Source organism: Oculina patagonica, chromosome 13, assembly GCF_052425735.1.
Source record: "Oculina patagonica isolate OP01 chromosome 13, crgOcupat, whole genome shotgun sequence".
Lineage (NCBI taxonomy): Eukaryota > Metazoa > Cnidaria > Anthozoa > Scleractinia > Oculinidae > Oculina > Oculina patagonica.
In genome coordinates, this window is record NC_135770.1 from 29766699 (window position 1) to 29785575 (window position 18877).

General features: G+C 42.1%; 1 protein-coding gene across 1 annotated transcript in view; it reads left to right on the forward strand.

Annotated features, from left to right (window-relative positions):
- Positions 1-9078, forward strand: part of LOC144637277 (ATP-binding cassette sub-family C member 4-like) — a 46238-nt gene extending 37160 nt beyond the window's left edge. The window contains exons 4-6 of the mRNA XM_078496410.1: positions 4696-5266; positions 6550-6686; positions 7816-9078. Of these exons, the coding sequence (XP_078352536.1) occupies positions 4696-5266; positions 6550-6686; positions 7816-8735 (1628 nt within the window). The 3' untranslated portion in view covers positions 8736-9078. The remainder of the gene's footprint in view (positions 1-4695; positions 5267-6549; positions 6687-7815) is intronic.
- Positions 9079-18877: the final 9799 nt, after the last annotated feature.

Genomic DNA, 18877 nt, shown 5'->3' on the forward strand with positions numbered 1-18877 from the left:
TTTCTATCAACATACTTATCCAAAAAGTCATAGTAAAATTCCAAAATGCGCAGCTTTGCCAACTGGTAAACCGCGATCCCAACTTGAAAAGGCCTGCTAATTGTTATTCTTGGCTTGCGGCTTTCCAACTCGTACGCTTGCCCAATTTCATCTAAGTCGCTAAAATACGCGCTTCGCAGAGCTCGGTCAACCACTTTTTCGTCTTTTGTATAAATCACGTTTGTTTGCCTTTCAAGGGCCTCGATCAGCTTCCCGTAAGCGCTGTTTCCCAACAGCTTAAACACGTCCGCCAGCAAGGCCTTGCACCTCTCAACATCGCCTGTTCTTCGCGCCTCTGTCACTTGTTCCACAAACCAGTTGAAGATTTTTTTCGGTTGGTAGTCAATCGTTCGGTGCACCGCGGTAATCACTGCCCCGTGTTCCACATACCAGCGCAGCAGTGGAGCATACAAAAGAATCTTTTTGGCAGAAAGGGCTCCAACGAGCTTTTTACCATTTCCACGATTTCTTTTTGTTCTTTTCAAGTATTCATACATGTGTTGTGGGACAAGCCCGCCTGGGACCTCTTTATTGTGAAAAAATGGCGGCATCTCTTCAAACTTTTTCCACAGCTCTTTTGGAATTTCTATGTCTACTTCTGCAAATCCAAACCATTTGGCTATATGCGCAGAGTTTTCTCCTTTCAAATTTTTCGTCAGTACCTTCGCCCACACTTCTTCAAGTCCTGTGAATTGGCGGACTTTTTCCTTTCCGCAGGGCATGTCTTGCAACATTGTTGACAGATAAAGGGCATTCGCATCGTAGCCAACAATGTTTTCGCAAAGATGTGGATCAGAGTACTGGTGATCTCTGATTTTTGTGACGCCAACCTCGTGGCGCCTCGTAAATACTATGCTTGGCCCGCCAACAACAGCCCCTTTCAGCATTTCGTACGCTTCTTTACAAGGCGAGAAAAGTTCAGCCCCTCTTTCAACAGATCCTCTGAGCAGGTAATGTAAGCTTACTCCGGGAATACTAACTGCGTCTTTAAAAATGTCGATCCTCTTTTCAGTGTAAAAAGCTTTCATCTTTTCAAGAGCTTCCAGGCCGGGGGTCACATCGAGATTGTTGTAATAACGCAGCCAGTCTGCGAAGGTGCGCATGCCCTTTTCTCGAAACAGTTTTTTACAAGCTTTCCATTCTGAAAGTTTTAGCACAAAAGAGTTTTTCAACTTTGAATACCAAGGCTGGCAAGCCGAGCCCGGTTGGTGACAAATAAAATAATCTGGCAAACCTGGATAATCAAGCTTTTCAGGAGTGTCAAACCATTCATAAGGAAACCACGATTTTTTGGCCTCGCTCCCATAGGCCTTTACCCACTTTTCATAGCTTGTTCCCGGCCCAAGGTAGTTAATAATGTCAAGAAAACGGAAGCTCGGAGTAAGCAAAAACATGATTTTGTTACAGTTTTTCGCCACTCTGACTTTGCCAGTTGTGTCGGCAAGGCGGCCTACAAAGTAATTTTTGATCAAATTCAGATCGTAACTGCCCGAGTTAAACCCAACTACAGGAACTTGGTTGCACCATTCCTCAATTTTTTGACGCTGCGCTTTGGGAAGCAGGCCAACGTCTTTTGGCATAAATTCCGCTCTTACTTGGGCCCGAATGTTTTTTCCACGTCTCTCTAGCTCTTCCATGAACTTGCGGACCAGCTCCGCCGGGTCTCTTTCACAAATGTGGGTGGGTTCTCTTTCAAGGGTGTCGCCAATGCTTACCGAGATTGGCACATGTGTGTTTTCGGTCGTGAGCGCTGGCGTTTGTTCCTTTCTCTGTTTATTGTCACCATACGCCTCAAAATCGTACAAAATCGCGTGCGGATAGCTTTTTGTCTGCGCCCGCGGCGCGTCAAGCTCGTTTTCCCTTACTTCGCACGCCCAGGCCTCAACCACACGGTAGCCGGTCAGTCGTAGCCAACTTGAGCGTTTCATTGTGGCTAAAAACCTGTCTTGACGCGTCTGGCCACGACATATGATTTTACCGCGATCTTGTGGGTAACATTTCAGACACCCGTGCCAATAACAACCGTGGTATTGGAATACCGTTTTGGTAATGGGGTCAAACCCGTCAACAGGCGCACCCCCAACCCAACGCTCGCCACCGTGGCCGCACATTGCGTGGTGTATGTGAATTTTACGCCGCTTGGCTTCTTGGTCAAGCCAGCAAAGCGATTCTTTGGAAGCTTGGTGGCTTGGATAAAAAGCCTTCTCAAAGCTTGTCTGCGGTTCTTCAACCTTTTCGGCCGGGCAATCAATTATTGTTTTTCCTTGGCTGCACGTTTCATGATGCCGTTTCAGGTGGTTGGCTTTTGTGAATCTTGCGTTGCAATGGGCGCATGCATACGTCTTGGCCAACCTTTCAATATCTCTTATTACAAACGCGTGCCCTTTATAAATGCCAATTGTCAAAATGTTTGTTAGCTTGGCGGGTGAGTTTCTTCTTAAGTGCCATACAACTTCCCCATTTTTTTCACGCATAGGCTCGTAAACTCGGATACCGAGCCAATCAGAAAAATCTGTGCCCCGGTTCAAATGCCTTTCAACTTTATCTAATTCATCAAGAGATGTTTTGGGACAGTCGATCGGCTCAGTTTCGAGTTTGTAAAAACTCTTTGCAAGCCGTCGGGCTGCTACTGTGCTTCGATCAAAACGCGCCCCTCGGTGCACAGCAATACAACGCCACAAACACAAATTATCTTGATAGGTGTCCAGCGCAACCAGCAACCTGCCATGCGCAAGGTTGCGTAGCCAGCATGGCAAGGGGCCCGTGCCCAACAGCGGTTGTCGGTCAAGCACAACCTTTAGATCAACATTAAAAAAGCTTTCAAACTTCCATTTTGTTGAAGGTCTTTCAACTGTGTCCAGGGTCAGGCGTTCTGCCTCTTGTTTGGTCAACCATTTTTCCGCTGCAGAAAGCCTATTAATCCAAGGCGAGCCTTTGCTTTTGTAGAAAACAATAACCGTATCATCTTCAATGTTGCGTAACTGGTACGCGTAAGTGCGCCTGATATAAAACGCTGTGGGCACGTTTTCTCGGATTTTTTCCATAAAGTTTGGTGTAAGATCGTTTTCCAAACCTCTGATAAAGCGCCATCGAATAAAATGCCGGCCAGCAAGTTCCTCCACCCCCTCGTGTTCCGCAACATCAAAAAGATTCAAAATCTCATTCTGATAATTTGTTACCTCCCGGTTTCCGTGCGGTGGAAAAGGATCAAATTCCCTTTGGATGTTTCTCTTTTTTTCCTCGTGTCGCCGGCGCCGAGGCGGTGGTTCTGGTGGATACTCCGGCACTCGCAACGGACTGCCCAATCTCCTTCGCACTCTAAGCGGAATCGGTGCATCCATTATGTTTAAAGCTTTGTTCGCGGCTGACGAGGTCTCGCTGTAAGCCATGTACTTAGTAATCACAATTGTTCAATTGACATTCAGCCGCTCGCGGCTTTTGGCGCTTCGAGAAGAAAGGGCGATTTTTTAAGTTTTTATTGGTAAAAAGAGTTGTGTAAACAAATACCGCCTGTGAAAAAAGCGACTACTTCTCAGGTGGTATTTGTGAGACCCCCCCTTTACTACTCCAGCTCATTCACGTGTTCGCTCATGCGAAACTTTGTCTGACGTACATTCCTTCGAAATTTGAAGCCGGCGGGGAAAAATGGCTTTGTGACTCGTATTTCGTTACTTTAAGTAACGAACTTTTGACTGCAGTCTGCAGTCTGCATTTTACCCCCAGTCTGCAGTCTGCAGTCCGCAGTCCGCAGTCCGCAGTCTGCGTTTTACACTGACCGGTTAAGCAACACGGAGCGGGGGTGGAGGAGGGGGCGGAGTGTTGGCCGGACATAAGCGAGGAATTTTACAGCAATTATTTGATCTTTTTTGAATTTTGACCATTTCAGTGGACTTTGTAGCCAATTTCAGATGACGTTAAGCGACTTTTTTTGGAAATTCAAAAATACGTACCTTTGAGTGGTGCATTTGGAGAGAAAATGTAAGCTAGATTCAAATGTCTTCCTCTGCCCAGTGCATAACATCCTGTAAGCAGACTATGTTTGAAGTTGTTTTCTTGGCTTGGTTCCAAGCAATGTCAGCTTCGTTTAGCTTTTCCTCAACTGACTTCCTCCCGGCCTTCACCTGCCTCCCCTCCTTCCTTTGGCCTTGCCGGGTCCACTCCAGATCTGCCGGGGTATTTCAGATGTTGGTTTCCGCAATGTGTGGCCCATCCAATTCAATTTGCTCCTCGCGATTACTATCGGGATGTACTGTGGCTATTGTTTTGAAGTTGCTAGCCTGATATGGATTTTGTGACTCTCTAGGTCTCGGAACCAAAAGAAGCGCTTATTTCACGTTTGTTGTGAAAATCCGTACCTGGGTTATTGTGGATGTTAGTACGAGGGTATTTAGGTCTACCCCTCCTTGCCTATGCTGCTTTGAAACTTTCGCATTTGCATCTGATTGATTCAAAAGTTTGTTGAGTATATTATCATAAACAAAAAAATCGCATGAGCTTATCGATTCGTCGGTTAAAATGTCGAACATCTGTTAGTTGTTAGTTCAAATGTTTAAACTTTTGTTAGTTATCACTGAGGACTTTGGGTTGAAACGGTACGTCAGCCTCCAAGTTTTATTTTCACTGTGTTGTGTTCCTCTCTTATTTCTTTTAAAATAGGATTGCGCATATTTGCCGATTGGTGGCTTCTTCATTTGACCAGTGGATCACATGACCGGAAACATCAGACTGTCGATCTTTACATATATGGTAGCATGGTGGGCGGGGTCTTTCTGCTGTCTATCATTAGAGCAGTTGTGTTTGTCAACGCTCTGTTAAACTCCTCTCAGCACCTTCACAACTCCATGATGTCAGCAGTGTTAAAAGCACCGGTTTTGTTCTTCGACACAAATCCTGTTGGACGAATAATAAACAGGTTTTCTCGAGATATTGGTATCATGGACGAGCTACTTCCAGATGTATTCCTGGAAGCTGTTGAAATTGTTCTGTATTGCATTGGAGCAGTTGTTCTGCCGTCCATCCTGAATCCATGGATTATTCTACCAGCTACCCCGCTCATGGTCCTGTTCATGTGGTTTGGGCGGTATTACCTAAGAACATCACGTGATCTAAGGCGACTGGAAGGAGTCAATCGAAGCCCAGTGCTTTCTCATTTTAGAGACACATTGGAGGGTCTGGTGACTATTCGCGCGTATAAGAAGGAAAATGCGTTTCTGGAAGAATTGTACAGGTTTGGATTATTGCATTTTGTCGAATAAATTTCGCGTCATACTTGTTGATGATTCCCATAAATATTTTCATAGGATTAACTTCAACCCGAAGTTCCAGCCTTGCAATCAGTCTGGTTTTATTTACACTTAAAGTGATGTCTGGTACGAGCATTTCTTGAACGAGAGATTCGGCAACAAACATGCCAAGTAGTTTTATCATTGTGTGGCCCCCCGCATCCAAACTGTTTTTTAACTTTATTTCTCTGACCCAAATGCGTTAGTCGACTAGTTTATATGATTAGCAAATAGAAAACTCACTGGAGTGTTTGCATCAGGCTATATTATTTAACTTTAAGGCTTGTTGACACGAGCAATTTTTATGTGACAATTTTCATTTGCTCGTGTAGAAGAGGAAACTTGGCCCATTATTATGTGACAATAATCTTTACTGAGAAGCTGGCGTGCTGGCTCAGTTATGTGACAAATAAAAGTTGTCACATACGAAAAATTACTCGTGTAGACGACTCGTCACATAAAATGTGGCAAACATTCCGTCAGCATATGTGGTATCCAGTCTCTGTACGTATCTCTGCTGTCCAAGGTCATTAATGGCGCACTAAACTTTGAACTGCTGACAAATTCTTGTAACGTTGTGTCATCTACACGGTCAAATATATTTGTCACATATAATGCCCGTAAAAGCTTAGAGTGTCGGTTTTCCATTTTTTTTTTATCCAATACCAATACCAATCCAAATTCAAATTATTTAATGTATGACTGATGGTGGTAAAGGGTTTTTTTCGTCATCCGTGAAAGGTTTCTTTTTAACCCATGAATTGTGAAATGGCTATTTTTTTTCTCACGAAACGTGATTCGATTTTATAGCAGTGACCAGTGAATCGACTTTCTTTATGAGAAATACGAAATGATGTTTTTTCTTCTCGTGAATTGTTATTGTAAACTGTGATTCTTTCTCCCATCCAAAAAGTATCGAGTAAGCGTTTAAAAACAAGACCACATGTGGTAAATTTCGTGACCAGTGCATTCTCGGCCGAGGGTACTGCGCGAAACGTGAAATGGCTATTTTATTTTTCATGAAACGTGAACTAGATCCCCCCTTTTACCACCTTCATGATTTTGTAACTGAGTTGCCGTTATAAACTTGTATGAGCAATCCACAAATACGGGTAGGATGGCAGGGGAGCTACTCTTTCATTTTTTTCAATTATTTCCTTGTTAGTGTCTTTTTTTGTTTGGTTGTCTCTGTATTTGTTTGTTTGTGCGTTTGTTTATTTATCATCAGATTTCAAGACGGTCATAACCAGTCCTGGTTCGCGATTCTTTCCACCATCAGATGGTTAGCCATCCGTGTCGACATGATCTGCGTCATGTTCATGACATTTGTACTTTTCCTCGCTATAGCTACTAACTCAGGATCAGGTAAATGATCGGTTGCGTCGTGATTTATTGGGCTGTCTCGGTTACCAGGGCGAATTTTGTCGTCTGTTCATATGGGAATTTCAGCCCGGTTGACCGGGATAAAATTCAAGAAACGAAACCAAAATGGCAACACATAAAAGTTGCATCGTTCTCGACCATCGTATCTTTATCGACACTTGTAACTCTACTAATATAAAGCTAATTCGCATATATCTAAAGTGGAAATACATATAAGGCAAAATGATGCCATTTTGACCGCCCAGTTGCTATAGTGAAGCTATTTTCTCCAAAAAAGTTTCATTTCGGTTACCGGACTGGAGTGTTCATATGGGAAAATTTTCTTCCCGGTTACCGAGATCTCGGTTGTAGAAACCAAGACCTCGGCAACCGGGGTGGCGCACCTTCTCATATGAACGCATCAGAATTTTTTACAAAGAAAATAGGAGTGAGGCGAGATCTCGGTAACTGAGCCAGCCCGGTTAACCGGGCTCATATGAAGAGGCCCTCAATCGTGCGAGGGAACAAGAACCATTTGCAGTCGGAATCTATTATTATTTTCTTAACTTTTCAAATCCCTGGGCCGGGGGAAAGTGTTATCTTTGTTTCCCCGCTAATATTGATGTTTTCTGAGAATGAGAGAGCATTTGAAATACACGTTATTTTCGTCATTAATACGTGACCTAAACCGTGACAGCAGACGTTAGATTTAACGGAACTCCAACTATATAAAAAGATGCGAAGTTGCGCTATTGGAGAGAACATGATAACGAGAGTATTAATTCCGGGTGAATGACAAACTAAAAGATCGCACAACAAACCTGTTATAGGGGTAAAAGGGCCAGCCAGCACACATAGCCCATACAATTTTAAAAATTCTCCATAGGAAAGGGAGGGTGGGTAAGTAATTCACGCGAAGAACTTGCAATGCGTGCAACAACGATATGACTAGCACGAATTTCTCCACGTCTTAATAAGTTTTTCGGCCCCCGAAGCTATAAAATGTTAATCAAGAATCCATTATTCTAAATATAACTTAAATAACGTAGTTTGTTTATCCCTTAAAAATCCTTAAGTTAGCTCTTTATTTCCTAAGATATGAGGTATGAGGTATGTTTTATTTATTTTGCAGGTATCACAGCATTGTCTCTTGTATATACCCTTCAACTTGTAGTAGATACGTCACAATACGGCGTCAGACAGTGTTCAGAGGTTGAGAATTACATGACGTCAGTTGAACGTGTCATCACATATTCACACATTGAGCAAGAGCCTGGTTACGAGAATTTATCTCAACCTCCAGAAACCTGGCCGGAGAACGGTCAAGTTACAATAAAGAACCTGGGTCTAGTTTACTACCAGGGTGGGTCAGAAATACTTAAAGATGTCAGTTTTACTATTGATGCCCACGAGAAAATTGGAATTGTTGGTCGCACAGGAGCTGGCAAGTCGTCGTTGGTTTCAGCCCTCTTTCGCATGCCTCAGCCATCTGGTGATGTCATCATTGATGACGTTATCATTAGTGATATTAACATTCAAAGCTCTCGTCGAGTGATGTCAGTTATCTCCCAAGATCCAGTTCTGTTTACCGGTTCACTGCGCATGAACTTGGATCCTTTTGAGGAGTACGAAGACAAGGAACTCTGGGATGCATTAGAAGAAGCAAGTTTGAGGACCATGGTGAAAAAGTTACCACAAGGACTGAGTGAGGAGATTAAAGAATGCGGGGCAAACTTCAGCGTTGGTGAAAGACAACTTCTGTGCCTGGCTCGCGCCTTACTGAAGAAATCGAAGATTATTGTAATGGATGAAGCAACAGCAAATGTCGATTACAGCACAGATCGAATAATTCAAAAAACAATTCGCACTAAATTTGAACATTGCACTGTGATTACAATTGCGCATCGATTGAACACCATCATAGATTACGATCGAGTTTTGGTTCTGGAAAATGGACAAGTTGTCGAACACGACAAACCGGGAAATTTATTAAAGAACAAAGGAGGACAATTTTCCATACTTTACCATTGCTATAATACAGATACAGATTAGGATACTGGTTCACAATAATGTATAACAATAAATTTGTATTTTTAACAAGGTTCCTGCATGTGAACACGACTAAATAGCGTTTCAGTTTAAAAAAGTGTTTCTTTAAATAGAATTTTGCAACAATCGCACTTGCGATGGAAAAAAAAGATTGGCCGGAAGATTTTCCTACGGAAAAACGAGAAGAAAAGGAGGAGGACATTGCGTGCAGAGCACCACCAGATACCATTTCTCCGTGATCAAAATGACTCTTTTCGTGCGTACTGACCAGGACAGAAAAATTTAAACTTTATATTGATATTGTTTTGCTGTTGGACGATTGAAATAAAATTTAACATTCGTTTCCAACATTGGTGAAGACTTCATCAAAAACTTCGACAATTCCACTGCATTAATAGTACTAAAAACGTAGAGGAGGATCTTTGCATGATTGGTTTGTAAAGAGGATCTCCGCAATCCGCTATACCTCAGAAGACCCTTACTCGTCCGCAGTCAGCTCTTGTGAGAGAATTGCCGCATTGGATGATTGCTGGTTAATTGAATGACCACTTTCCTCCTTCCCATTATCTCTTGCGTCTTATTCAAAACGGCCCATCGGCTCGTTACAGTAGAATTAAATTTTAATTCAATTTACTGTTACATAACTTATGCGGGTTGAAGATACCAAGGACTTATAAAGGGACTCGTTATATCGGCTTTCTACTGTATTTAGTAAACTGTGATTGACCACGTGTACTAGTACTCCATGTTACCATCGATTGCACTTGTTAAAATTGTAATCAGTATTTTTACTGTTTTAACGCACATTACATGAGTCAATTTTTAAAATAATTTTTAAAGACAGTTGCGTTAAAGTCAAAGGCAATTTTACCCTTGGTCTGCAGTCTGCATTTCACCCCCAGTCTGCAGTCTGCAGTCCGCGTTTTACACTGACCGGTTAAGCAACACGGAGCGGGGGTGGAGGAGGGGGCGGAGTGTTGGCCGGACATAAGCGAGGAATTTTACAGCAATTATTTGATCTTTTTTGATTTTTGACCATTTCAGTGGACTTTGTAGCCAATTTCAGATGACGTTAAGCGACTTTTTTTGGAAATTCAAAAATACGTACCTTTGAGTGGTGCATTTGGAGAGAAAATGTAAGCTAGATTCAAATGTCTTCCTCTGCCCAGTGCATAACATCCTGTAAGCATTGGTGAAGACTTCATCAAAAACTTCGACAATTCCACTGCATTAATAGTACTAAAAACGTAGAGGAGGATCTTTGCATGATTGGTTTGTAAAGAGGATCTCCGCAATCCGCTATACCTCAGAAGACCCTTACTCGTCCGCAGTCAGCTCTTGTGAGAGAATTGCCGCATTGGATGATTGCTGGTTAATTGAATGACCACTTTCCTCCTTCCCATTATCTCTTGCGTCTTATTCAAAACGGCCCATCGGCTCGTTACAGTAGAATTAAATTTTAATTCAATTTACTGTTACATAACTTATGCGGGTTGAAGATACCAAGGACTTATAAAGGGACTCGTTATATCGGCTTTCTACTGTATTTAGTAAACTGTGATTGACCACGTGTACTAGTACTCCATGTTACCATCGATTGCACTTGTTAAAATTGTAATCAGTATTTTTACTGTTTTAACGCACATTACATGAGTCAATTTTTAAAATAATTTTTAAAGGCAGTTGCGTTAAAGTCAAAGGCAATGAAACAAGTTCGGGCAACAATGTTGCAGGCTTTTTATATCTTTTTATGAGCCTGCAACGTGTTGCTTCGACACAACAAGTGCGCCATGTTAAAACAAAACGAAGATTTTTTTAAGCATGCAGCAGTACTGCGTAAAAAAAACATTTCATTTAACGTACCGCGTTACCTTAAGGACCTTTTTCCTTTTGCATGAAAAACCCGGTTGTCTCGGTGGTGAATCAAATGGAACAGATTTTTCCACTGGAAAATTTTCGGAAAAAATAGAATACCTTAAAAGGCATTCCTCTTTAATTCCAGTTTCTCCCGGAATGACCGGAAATTTCTGTTCCATTTGCAACAACCAGACTGTTCGTTTACAGAGCAACCTTGAAGTTCCTCCAAGGCTTTTTGAAGACGGTAGATAAAGTAGAAAATTTTCACTCTCGATAGCCATGTTTTTTTTTTACTCATGCTCTTCGCGGTAGTATGAAAATGGAATCTTCAAAAGGAACAGCTTCTTTCCGTTCTGTTTATGTGATGAACTGTTCCATTTGTCAAAAATTTCTCACGGAAAATTCCAAGTAAATGGAAAGCGCCCCTTTACAATCCGTTCGTCACGGTTTGTCGCTATAGTGAGTAAATGAGTAATAACCAAGTGTCTTCATAACTAAAACAAGCGTTAAGCTTATTCGTGCGTTTCATTCCTCACTGACACGGAAAGGCTGAGAAATAACGTAAAGCGTGGCACACTTAGAATAATTGTCAATGTCTGACCTGGGGCTAACAATCCAATGAGGTAAGAAATCCGAATCACTGCTAGCGGTCAAATAGTTGCTTTATACGACACGAGTGATTGAAATGTGACGGGAATAAGAAACATCATTATCATGCAACGGCGAATCAACAATTCACTGGCAAGTATAACTGACCATTCCAAATAATCGCTGAGAGAGGCACATATATGAACATGAACTTCTGTGAGTTTTGTTAGCCCCGAAAACATTTGAAATTGCTCTTTTATCGTTGAACCATTATATTTCAAACTTGCATTCTAATATTGAATCACTCAATGATAACTTCTCCATGCATATGGATGCAAACCAATTACTTAATCATGCATTCGTTTGCTAGCTTTATGTCCTTTATCGCCGCCATTTTCAACATACTAGACTGTGTAACAAATGTCCTCAAACGAGGACAGATCGGCACTTTTGAATTGTAATAAAAAGTGAAACCAAGGAAAGAAAAAGGCTATACATTTAGCGTGCAGATGGATTTGATAGCGAAATTCACTGAAGCAAATCTGTTCGAGAACATCAAAGAACTCTCACGCCCTTTAGACCTATTAACTGAAACATACTGAAGAAAAGACAAATGCTTAAAACTAACGCGATTTTTATGGCATTTTTTATAAAAAGTAAAAGTTTTTAATGTTTAAGTACACCCTGCCTTTTCGGATACGGTTTACACTTTATATAACACCAGGCACATAAACGTATTATTCATGAAATGCAGAACTAATCGCGTGTGAAGACTGTGAGACTTTACGATCCAATGAAGAATACATTAGAGGTGGTTTTACGCCTGGCTAAATCCATGTGTTTTTGCAAAGTATTTCTTTTCCCCTGAACAAAACGTTCTTTCAGCCACCAAATTCTTCGCCATGATTGGGTTTATACGCTTCACAATTTAAGTGTCGCGCCCCCAAAAAGTTTCCTTTTATTTTTTGCCCGTGAAAAGGCTTTGGTCCATACATACAAAAAGGCAATAAATTATTTTCTAGTTCTTTATTTTCGCTTTGCTACAGGCCAAAATTGAATTTTGGCCGACCAGGGGCCGCCGACGGTAGTCGAAGGGCTAAATTTCGACCATTTTGTGAAGCGCGCTATGTCCACAAATATGCACTTGACGAAATATCCTTTAGCGCAAATTCTAAGACACCTTTATTTAGTTCACCGACGAAACGAGGAAAAATTTTCCGAAAATTCTAAGCATGCCAGCACTTCTGAAAGACACCATACTCTGAGGTCTTTATTCACACGTTAAAATGTAGGTAAATACAAGAGAATAAAACTCAAAAGTTTCAACATAAATTGGAGTAAAAAAGCACATCAATGCAATCTTCTTACCTCAATGAACCGTTTTCTACTTTCAAACCGGTGGGTATCTCCTTGGATTGCACGCGAGAACAAATTAAAATCTGCCATAATCAGTGTGTTTACATAATTGTCGCTTGTGCCGAAGCTGATTTGCATAACCTTGCACTCGATGAGAAAACTCCCTCAACCGTCCAAACTCGATTAAATACCTTTAGAATATAAGGAAAATGCTTCTTTTGATATTCCTATACCATACAGATCCAGCGCTGAGAAAGAAATTGAAGATGACCAGAATACTCGCGGCGTGCAAGACTCCACAAAGTAAATATTGACGGTTTCACTGGTCGCACTTGTCCCAATATTGTAAATTCAATTCACTACCGTAGTATGTCTAGGGGAAAAAGAAGAGTCGAAATTAGCCATTTAATAAATATAAAACGTGTTAAAACGACAAATTGAATTCTGACAACGCGAATCGATCATGCAAAGACAACTTATAACTTTACGTCCAAAAACATCACTTACTGGTTGGACCAGGTTGCTTACTGAGGAAGTGTAGTCGCCAGATACAATCAACAAGCTTCAATAGAACTGTTTTATGTGACAAAAAGGCATTAATTTCAATTCATACTTGATGTTTTGCATTCCAAAAACGTCCATTTGGAGCCACAATGCAAGTTATGTGCTTCGAGATCCGTTAAAACAGAAACTTTTGTAGTGCGGCTGCGTCACAGTAATTTGCAATGTCACGCAAATTGTAACGTATTCTTATTAGCTGTGAGGTGTGCGGTAAGTTGCTTTTTGGGAAAAGAATAAAAGAACAGAGTAATTTACCTCTGTGGTCGGGCATTTGGGATTAAATCGCTAAATGACGGAACAGAAAATCAAGAACAGAGATGCAGAATCCCTTCTTTAGGTATGTGAAAAGAGTACTATTTCTATTGAAGGTACACGAAAGAGTTACATTTTCTGTCAAAAATGGTGAGTGTCAAGGGTAAGGGTTTTGGACCGCGGGGCGGAGCCCTCCCGTTTAAAAAAAGTTTTTTTTTGCTTTCTGCACAAGATGCTGTAACATATGCTACCAGTGATCTTTGATTTCACTCAGTAATAGAGAGATTAGGAAGCTACGTCACGGGGATTTCGCAGATTTTGGTTTAAACTGTTCTCAAATTAGTAGTAGGCAAGTTAACATGAAAAACGATCTTTGAATATATAAAAACTGTTTTCAATATTGAAAGAAACTGAAAAAATGCGACCCGAAGTTGCATTTGTAAGTATTCAGTTTGATATCGGCACTTTATCTCATCTGTGAGAAAATTTGTATGACCTGCCAAATATTTTTTCCAACTAGATAGGACTGAGGCAAATGAAAAAGAAACTGATTTATTTCTACGAGAAACCCATAATGGTCAGTTCAACTCTTTTGAGTCTCTGTTTCTACTTGGAGGTGGTGTTATCTGTAGCGCTTCAGAATCATTGTATTTTTAAAGCACATATTCTGAGCACCAGGACATACTTGAAAGGGAACTAGTTGATTTTTATCTTCATCTCTCGAACAGCTGTCAGCAGTTTCGTCAGCTATTTATAACTGCTGCACTCTTTCAACACCAAGTCCTTTTGTGTGGAAGTTCAAAGTGAGCGCACGTGGCCTTTAGCATTGCGACATTGAATTCCGATAACGTGTCAGAAGGAGTACGGAATACAAGAATCCCGTAACAACGTTTACTTTTTTAATTTACATAGGCGGCGGAGGTGGGGGGCAGGTTGCCTGACTGAAGTCCCCCAAACAAAAACTTGGAAAGGCTCAGCCCCCACCCCCTTCCCCCCCCCCGCCTTCTCGCTAGCACATCATAAAATACACGCTAGGCGGTGTATGACTTCAAGCGAAACTCCTTTTCCCGAAACGCTACAAGGAGAGGTCTGCAATCTGCGAAGATTGTATTTTACAGGGCCTGTACGTGGCATCGACGACTTCAGAGCGTGCATCTCATGCCTCTTATGCCTTCCGACTTCTAAAGAATTCCCTCAAAAAGCACCATGAAGCAGGATCGTCTGAACTGCCTAGTTATGTATTGTCACAAGTAATTACAGACACACCGGACACTGTAAAATTTTTTTTTTGGGAAACTTGAGTAGGGGAATGCCCCCCCCCCCACGGAGGGAGGAAGGAATGTCATTGTGCTTGGCTTGGAGTACGATGAGTCCCCTTCCCCCTCACGTTTCAAAACTAAAACATCATGTTTTCGCCACTAATGTACACCTGCTCGAGAGATGAAGATAAAAATCAACTAGTTCATCCCTCGCAAGTGTGTCTTGGTGCTCAGAAACATCATGGTGATGGTAGACTTTTTTTTTGGGGGGGGGGGGGGAGAGGGAGGGAGGGGTTACCCAGTCCTTTTCTCGTGTAGTAGAAATTCCCCATATTTTCTGAAGAATACATAAGTAATAAAAAATACAATGATGGCATGGTTCCATTATAATTATGATCCCTGCTGAAGCGCTACTAATAAAACCACCTCCAAGTACAAAAGAGTTGAATAACCATTATGGGTTTCTCGTAGAAATAAATCAGTTTCTTTTTCATTTGCCTCAGTCCTATCTAGTTGGAAAAAATATTTGGCAGGTCATACAATTTTTCTCACAGATGAGATAAAGTGCCGATATCAAACTGAATACTTACAAATGCAACTTCGGGTCACATTTTTCAGTTTCTTTCAATATTGAAAACAGTTTAGCACACTCTGTCTCTTTTTCGGAACACTTTTCATTTGTTTTACTTTCTGTTCTGTCATTTAGCGATTTAATCCCAAATGCCCGACCACAGAGGTAAATTACTCTGTTCTTTTATTCTTTTCCCAAAAAGCAACTTACCGCACACCTCACAGCTAATAAGAATACGTTACAATTTGCGTGACATTGCAAATTACTGTGACGCAGCCGCACTACAAAAGTTTCTGTTTTAACGGATCTCGAAGCACATAACTTGCATTGTGGCTCCAAATGGACGTTTTTGGAATGAAAAACATCAAGTATGAATTGAAATTAATGCCTTTTTGTCACATAAAACAGTTCTATTGAAGCTTGTTGATTGTATCTGGCGACTACGCTTCCTCAGTAAGCAACCTGGTCCAACCTGTAAGTGATGTTTTTGGACATAAAGTTATAAGTTGTCTTTGCATGATCGATTCGCGTTGTCAGAATTCAATTTGTCGTTTTAACACGTTTTATATTTATTAAATGGCTAATTTCGACTCTTCTTCTTCCCCTAGACTGTCGAGTTATTTGGGTCTAAACTACACTTCAGTGAACTACACGTGTTTGCTTCAAGACGCCATCTTTTTTAACCAACATGCATTGCGTCCGTAACTGTAACAATACTTCATGTAAGCTAACACAACATCTCCCCCTTTTTGTTAGAGAGTGTGAAATCCAAGTCAAACACATTGAGTATGACAAAAACTATATGAAAACTTACAACAGTGTCATCTCATGCTAAACCTAGGTTCTCTCTAACTTTGAGTGATGGTCTTACAATTCTCTTAGGCCTAGTAGCAAGAATAGGTGTTACAGGGGGTACTTGAATGTCTGTCCTGATAACAGGATTGTCCTTCCGAACAGGAGTTGCAGGTTTGTTCGCTGCCGGAACTTGGTCCACTACTGGTAAGGGTCGATGTTCCTCCTGCTGGTTCGGCAGTGGAGTTAGGTGAACACGGTTCCTTCTTATCGTGCTGGTTGGTGTTTCAACTTGATATGACCGAGGTGTTGTTGCTGCTTCAATGACTTTTCCTGGTCGCTGAAGGTCCTTCACAAAGACTTCTGTACCCGGTCCAATTGGAGGCAAGGGCTTGGCCTTGTGCCTGCTGTTGAACACTGTTTCCTGCTTCAACATGCTAATGCTCTCTCGTGCACGCAGGTTTTCTAAATCGGGCCACTGCGGATTTAGCTGGGTATGGAATGCCGGAACACTGTTCCTAATCTGCCTTCCCATCAGTAACTGTGCGGGAGAGAACTTGCATGCTAGTGGTGTTGATCTGTAAGCAAGTAATCCTTTAGCGGGGTCCTTTTCTTTCGTAAGTAGATTCTTCACTGTTCTAACCCCACGCTCAACTTCTCCATTAGATTGGGGAAATCTAGGACTACTTGTGGTATGCTTGAATCCCCATTCCTTAGCAAAGTAGGAGAACTCCGCGCTGTCAAATTGAGGACCGTTGTCGGATCGCACTTGTTCTGGGGTCCCATGTCTGGCAAATATCGACTTGAGGGCTCTAATAACCTCGCTTGACTTTGTCGTCTTCTGCATGGCTGCTACTTCGACGTATCTTGAGAAGTAGTCTATAACAATAAGGTAGTCGATGCCTTTTAGCTGGAAGAGGTCTGTGGCTACGACTTGCCATGGACGGTCTGGTAAGGGTGTCGTGATAAGTGGTTCGGGTTTGTTGTCCCTGTGTAGAGCGCAGACTCTACATTGTTGCACCAGATCCTGGATTTCTCTGCTCAGTCCTGGCCACCAAACAGAGCTTTTGGCCCGCTCACGGCACTTAGTGATCCCTTGATGCCCCTCATGGATCTTATCCAATATCTCAAGACGCATGGAAGAAGGGATTACGATCCTGGATGCTTTAAGAAGAATGTTCTGTACCACTGACAGTTCACCCCTGCTTGACCAGTAGGGTTTCATAGCATCATTTAAGGAATGCTTGTCAGGCCATCCTTCATAGCAGTACACTTTGATCTGTCTGCAGACTGGATCCTCTTCCTGTGCTTCCATGATCTGCTGAAGTCTTGTGTCTGAGGCAGGCAGTGATGAGATCACGCTTCCAATGTGTGCGTACATTTCGTCATCATCAATTGTAGACTGAACTGCTTGGCTTCGGACTTGGAGTCTTAAAAGCGCATCGGGTATGTACATCTTCTTTCCAGGAACATGCTTGATCTCCTTGAAGTGGAATCTCATTAGTCGCATTCTGAATCTCTGGATTCGCGGCGGAAGTTGGTCTAGAGTGTGCGTACTCAGAAGTGGCACCAGGGGTTTGTGGTCAGTTTCAACGGAGATCGACTTCCCCACGATGTACTCCCAGGATCGTTCGCATGCCCAGGTGAGTGCTAGGGCTTCTTTTTCTATCTGTGCATATCTGGTCTCGGTGGGAGTCATCGCTCTTGATATGAACGAAACTGGTCGCCAGGAGTTGTCTGGTTGGAGTTGAAGAACTACCCCGCCTAGGGGTTTGGATCGTACAGTGCCAGTACTGGGACTTGTGTGAGGTCAGCTTTGATCTGCTCAAATGCTTTCTGTTGCTCACTTCCCCATACCCATTCGTTCCCTTTGTGAAGAAGGTCTCTGATGCTCTTTGTCTTGTCAGCAAGGTGTTCAGAAAACTTGCTCAATTGGTTTATCATGCCAAGAAATGTTCTTACTTCTTGCACATTCTGAGGTGGCGGTAGGTCAGCAATTGCTTGTAGCTTTTCAGATCTGCCTCAATTCCACTAAAGCTTATGACGTGTCCGAGGAACTTAACTCTGTCTGTACTGAACTGGCACTTGTCGAGGTTGAGTGTCACGCCAGCTTCGACTAGACGCTTGAGTACTGCTTCCAGCCTTTCATCATGTTCTTGCTGATCCTTACCATGGACTAATACATCATCTATGTTGCACTCCACACCATCTAATCCCTGGAGGATCTGACTCATATTCTTCTGGAATTTCTCTGAACCAGAACTGATACCGAAAGGCAATACATTGAAACAGAAACGGCCCCATGGAGTAATGAATGTTGTCAGTGGCCTTGATTCCCACGCTAGCTTTATCTGCCAAAATCCTGAGTTTGCGTCAAGTTTTGAAAAGACTCTAGAACCTGCCAATCTTCCAAGGGTTGTGTCTACTGCTGGAAGTGGGTGGTTCTCCCTCTTTACGTACTCGTTTAGCTTGCTCAGGTCCACGCACACCCTGACTTTACCATTGCTCTTAGGAGTAACGACCATGGGAGCACACCAATCAGTGGGCTGGTCAACTCTGGATATGACACCTGTCTCCAACATTCTGTCTAACTCTTCTTTAGTTTTCTGATACAGAGGGAAGGGCACTTTCCTTGGTACTGTTACTTGAAAAGGTTTGGCATCTTCTTTGAGTGTGATACAGTAACTGTCCTTCATAACACCCAGTCCCTTGAACAACTTAGGGTATTTGTCTGCTACTTTACTCTTGTAGTCCACACTGCTTAGGCTGTCAAGTCTGCTAATTAGCTTTAGATGTTCAGCTGGCTCTCTTCCTAGCAAAGGTCGCTCCAAATCTTCTATCACATACACTTGTTCCTGAGTAACCTTGTCTTGAATTCGCAACTCTGCTGTGAAAGTTCCTAGGCAACT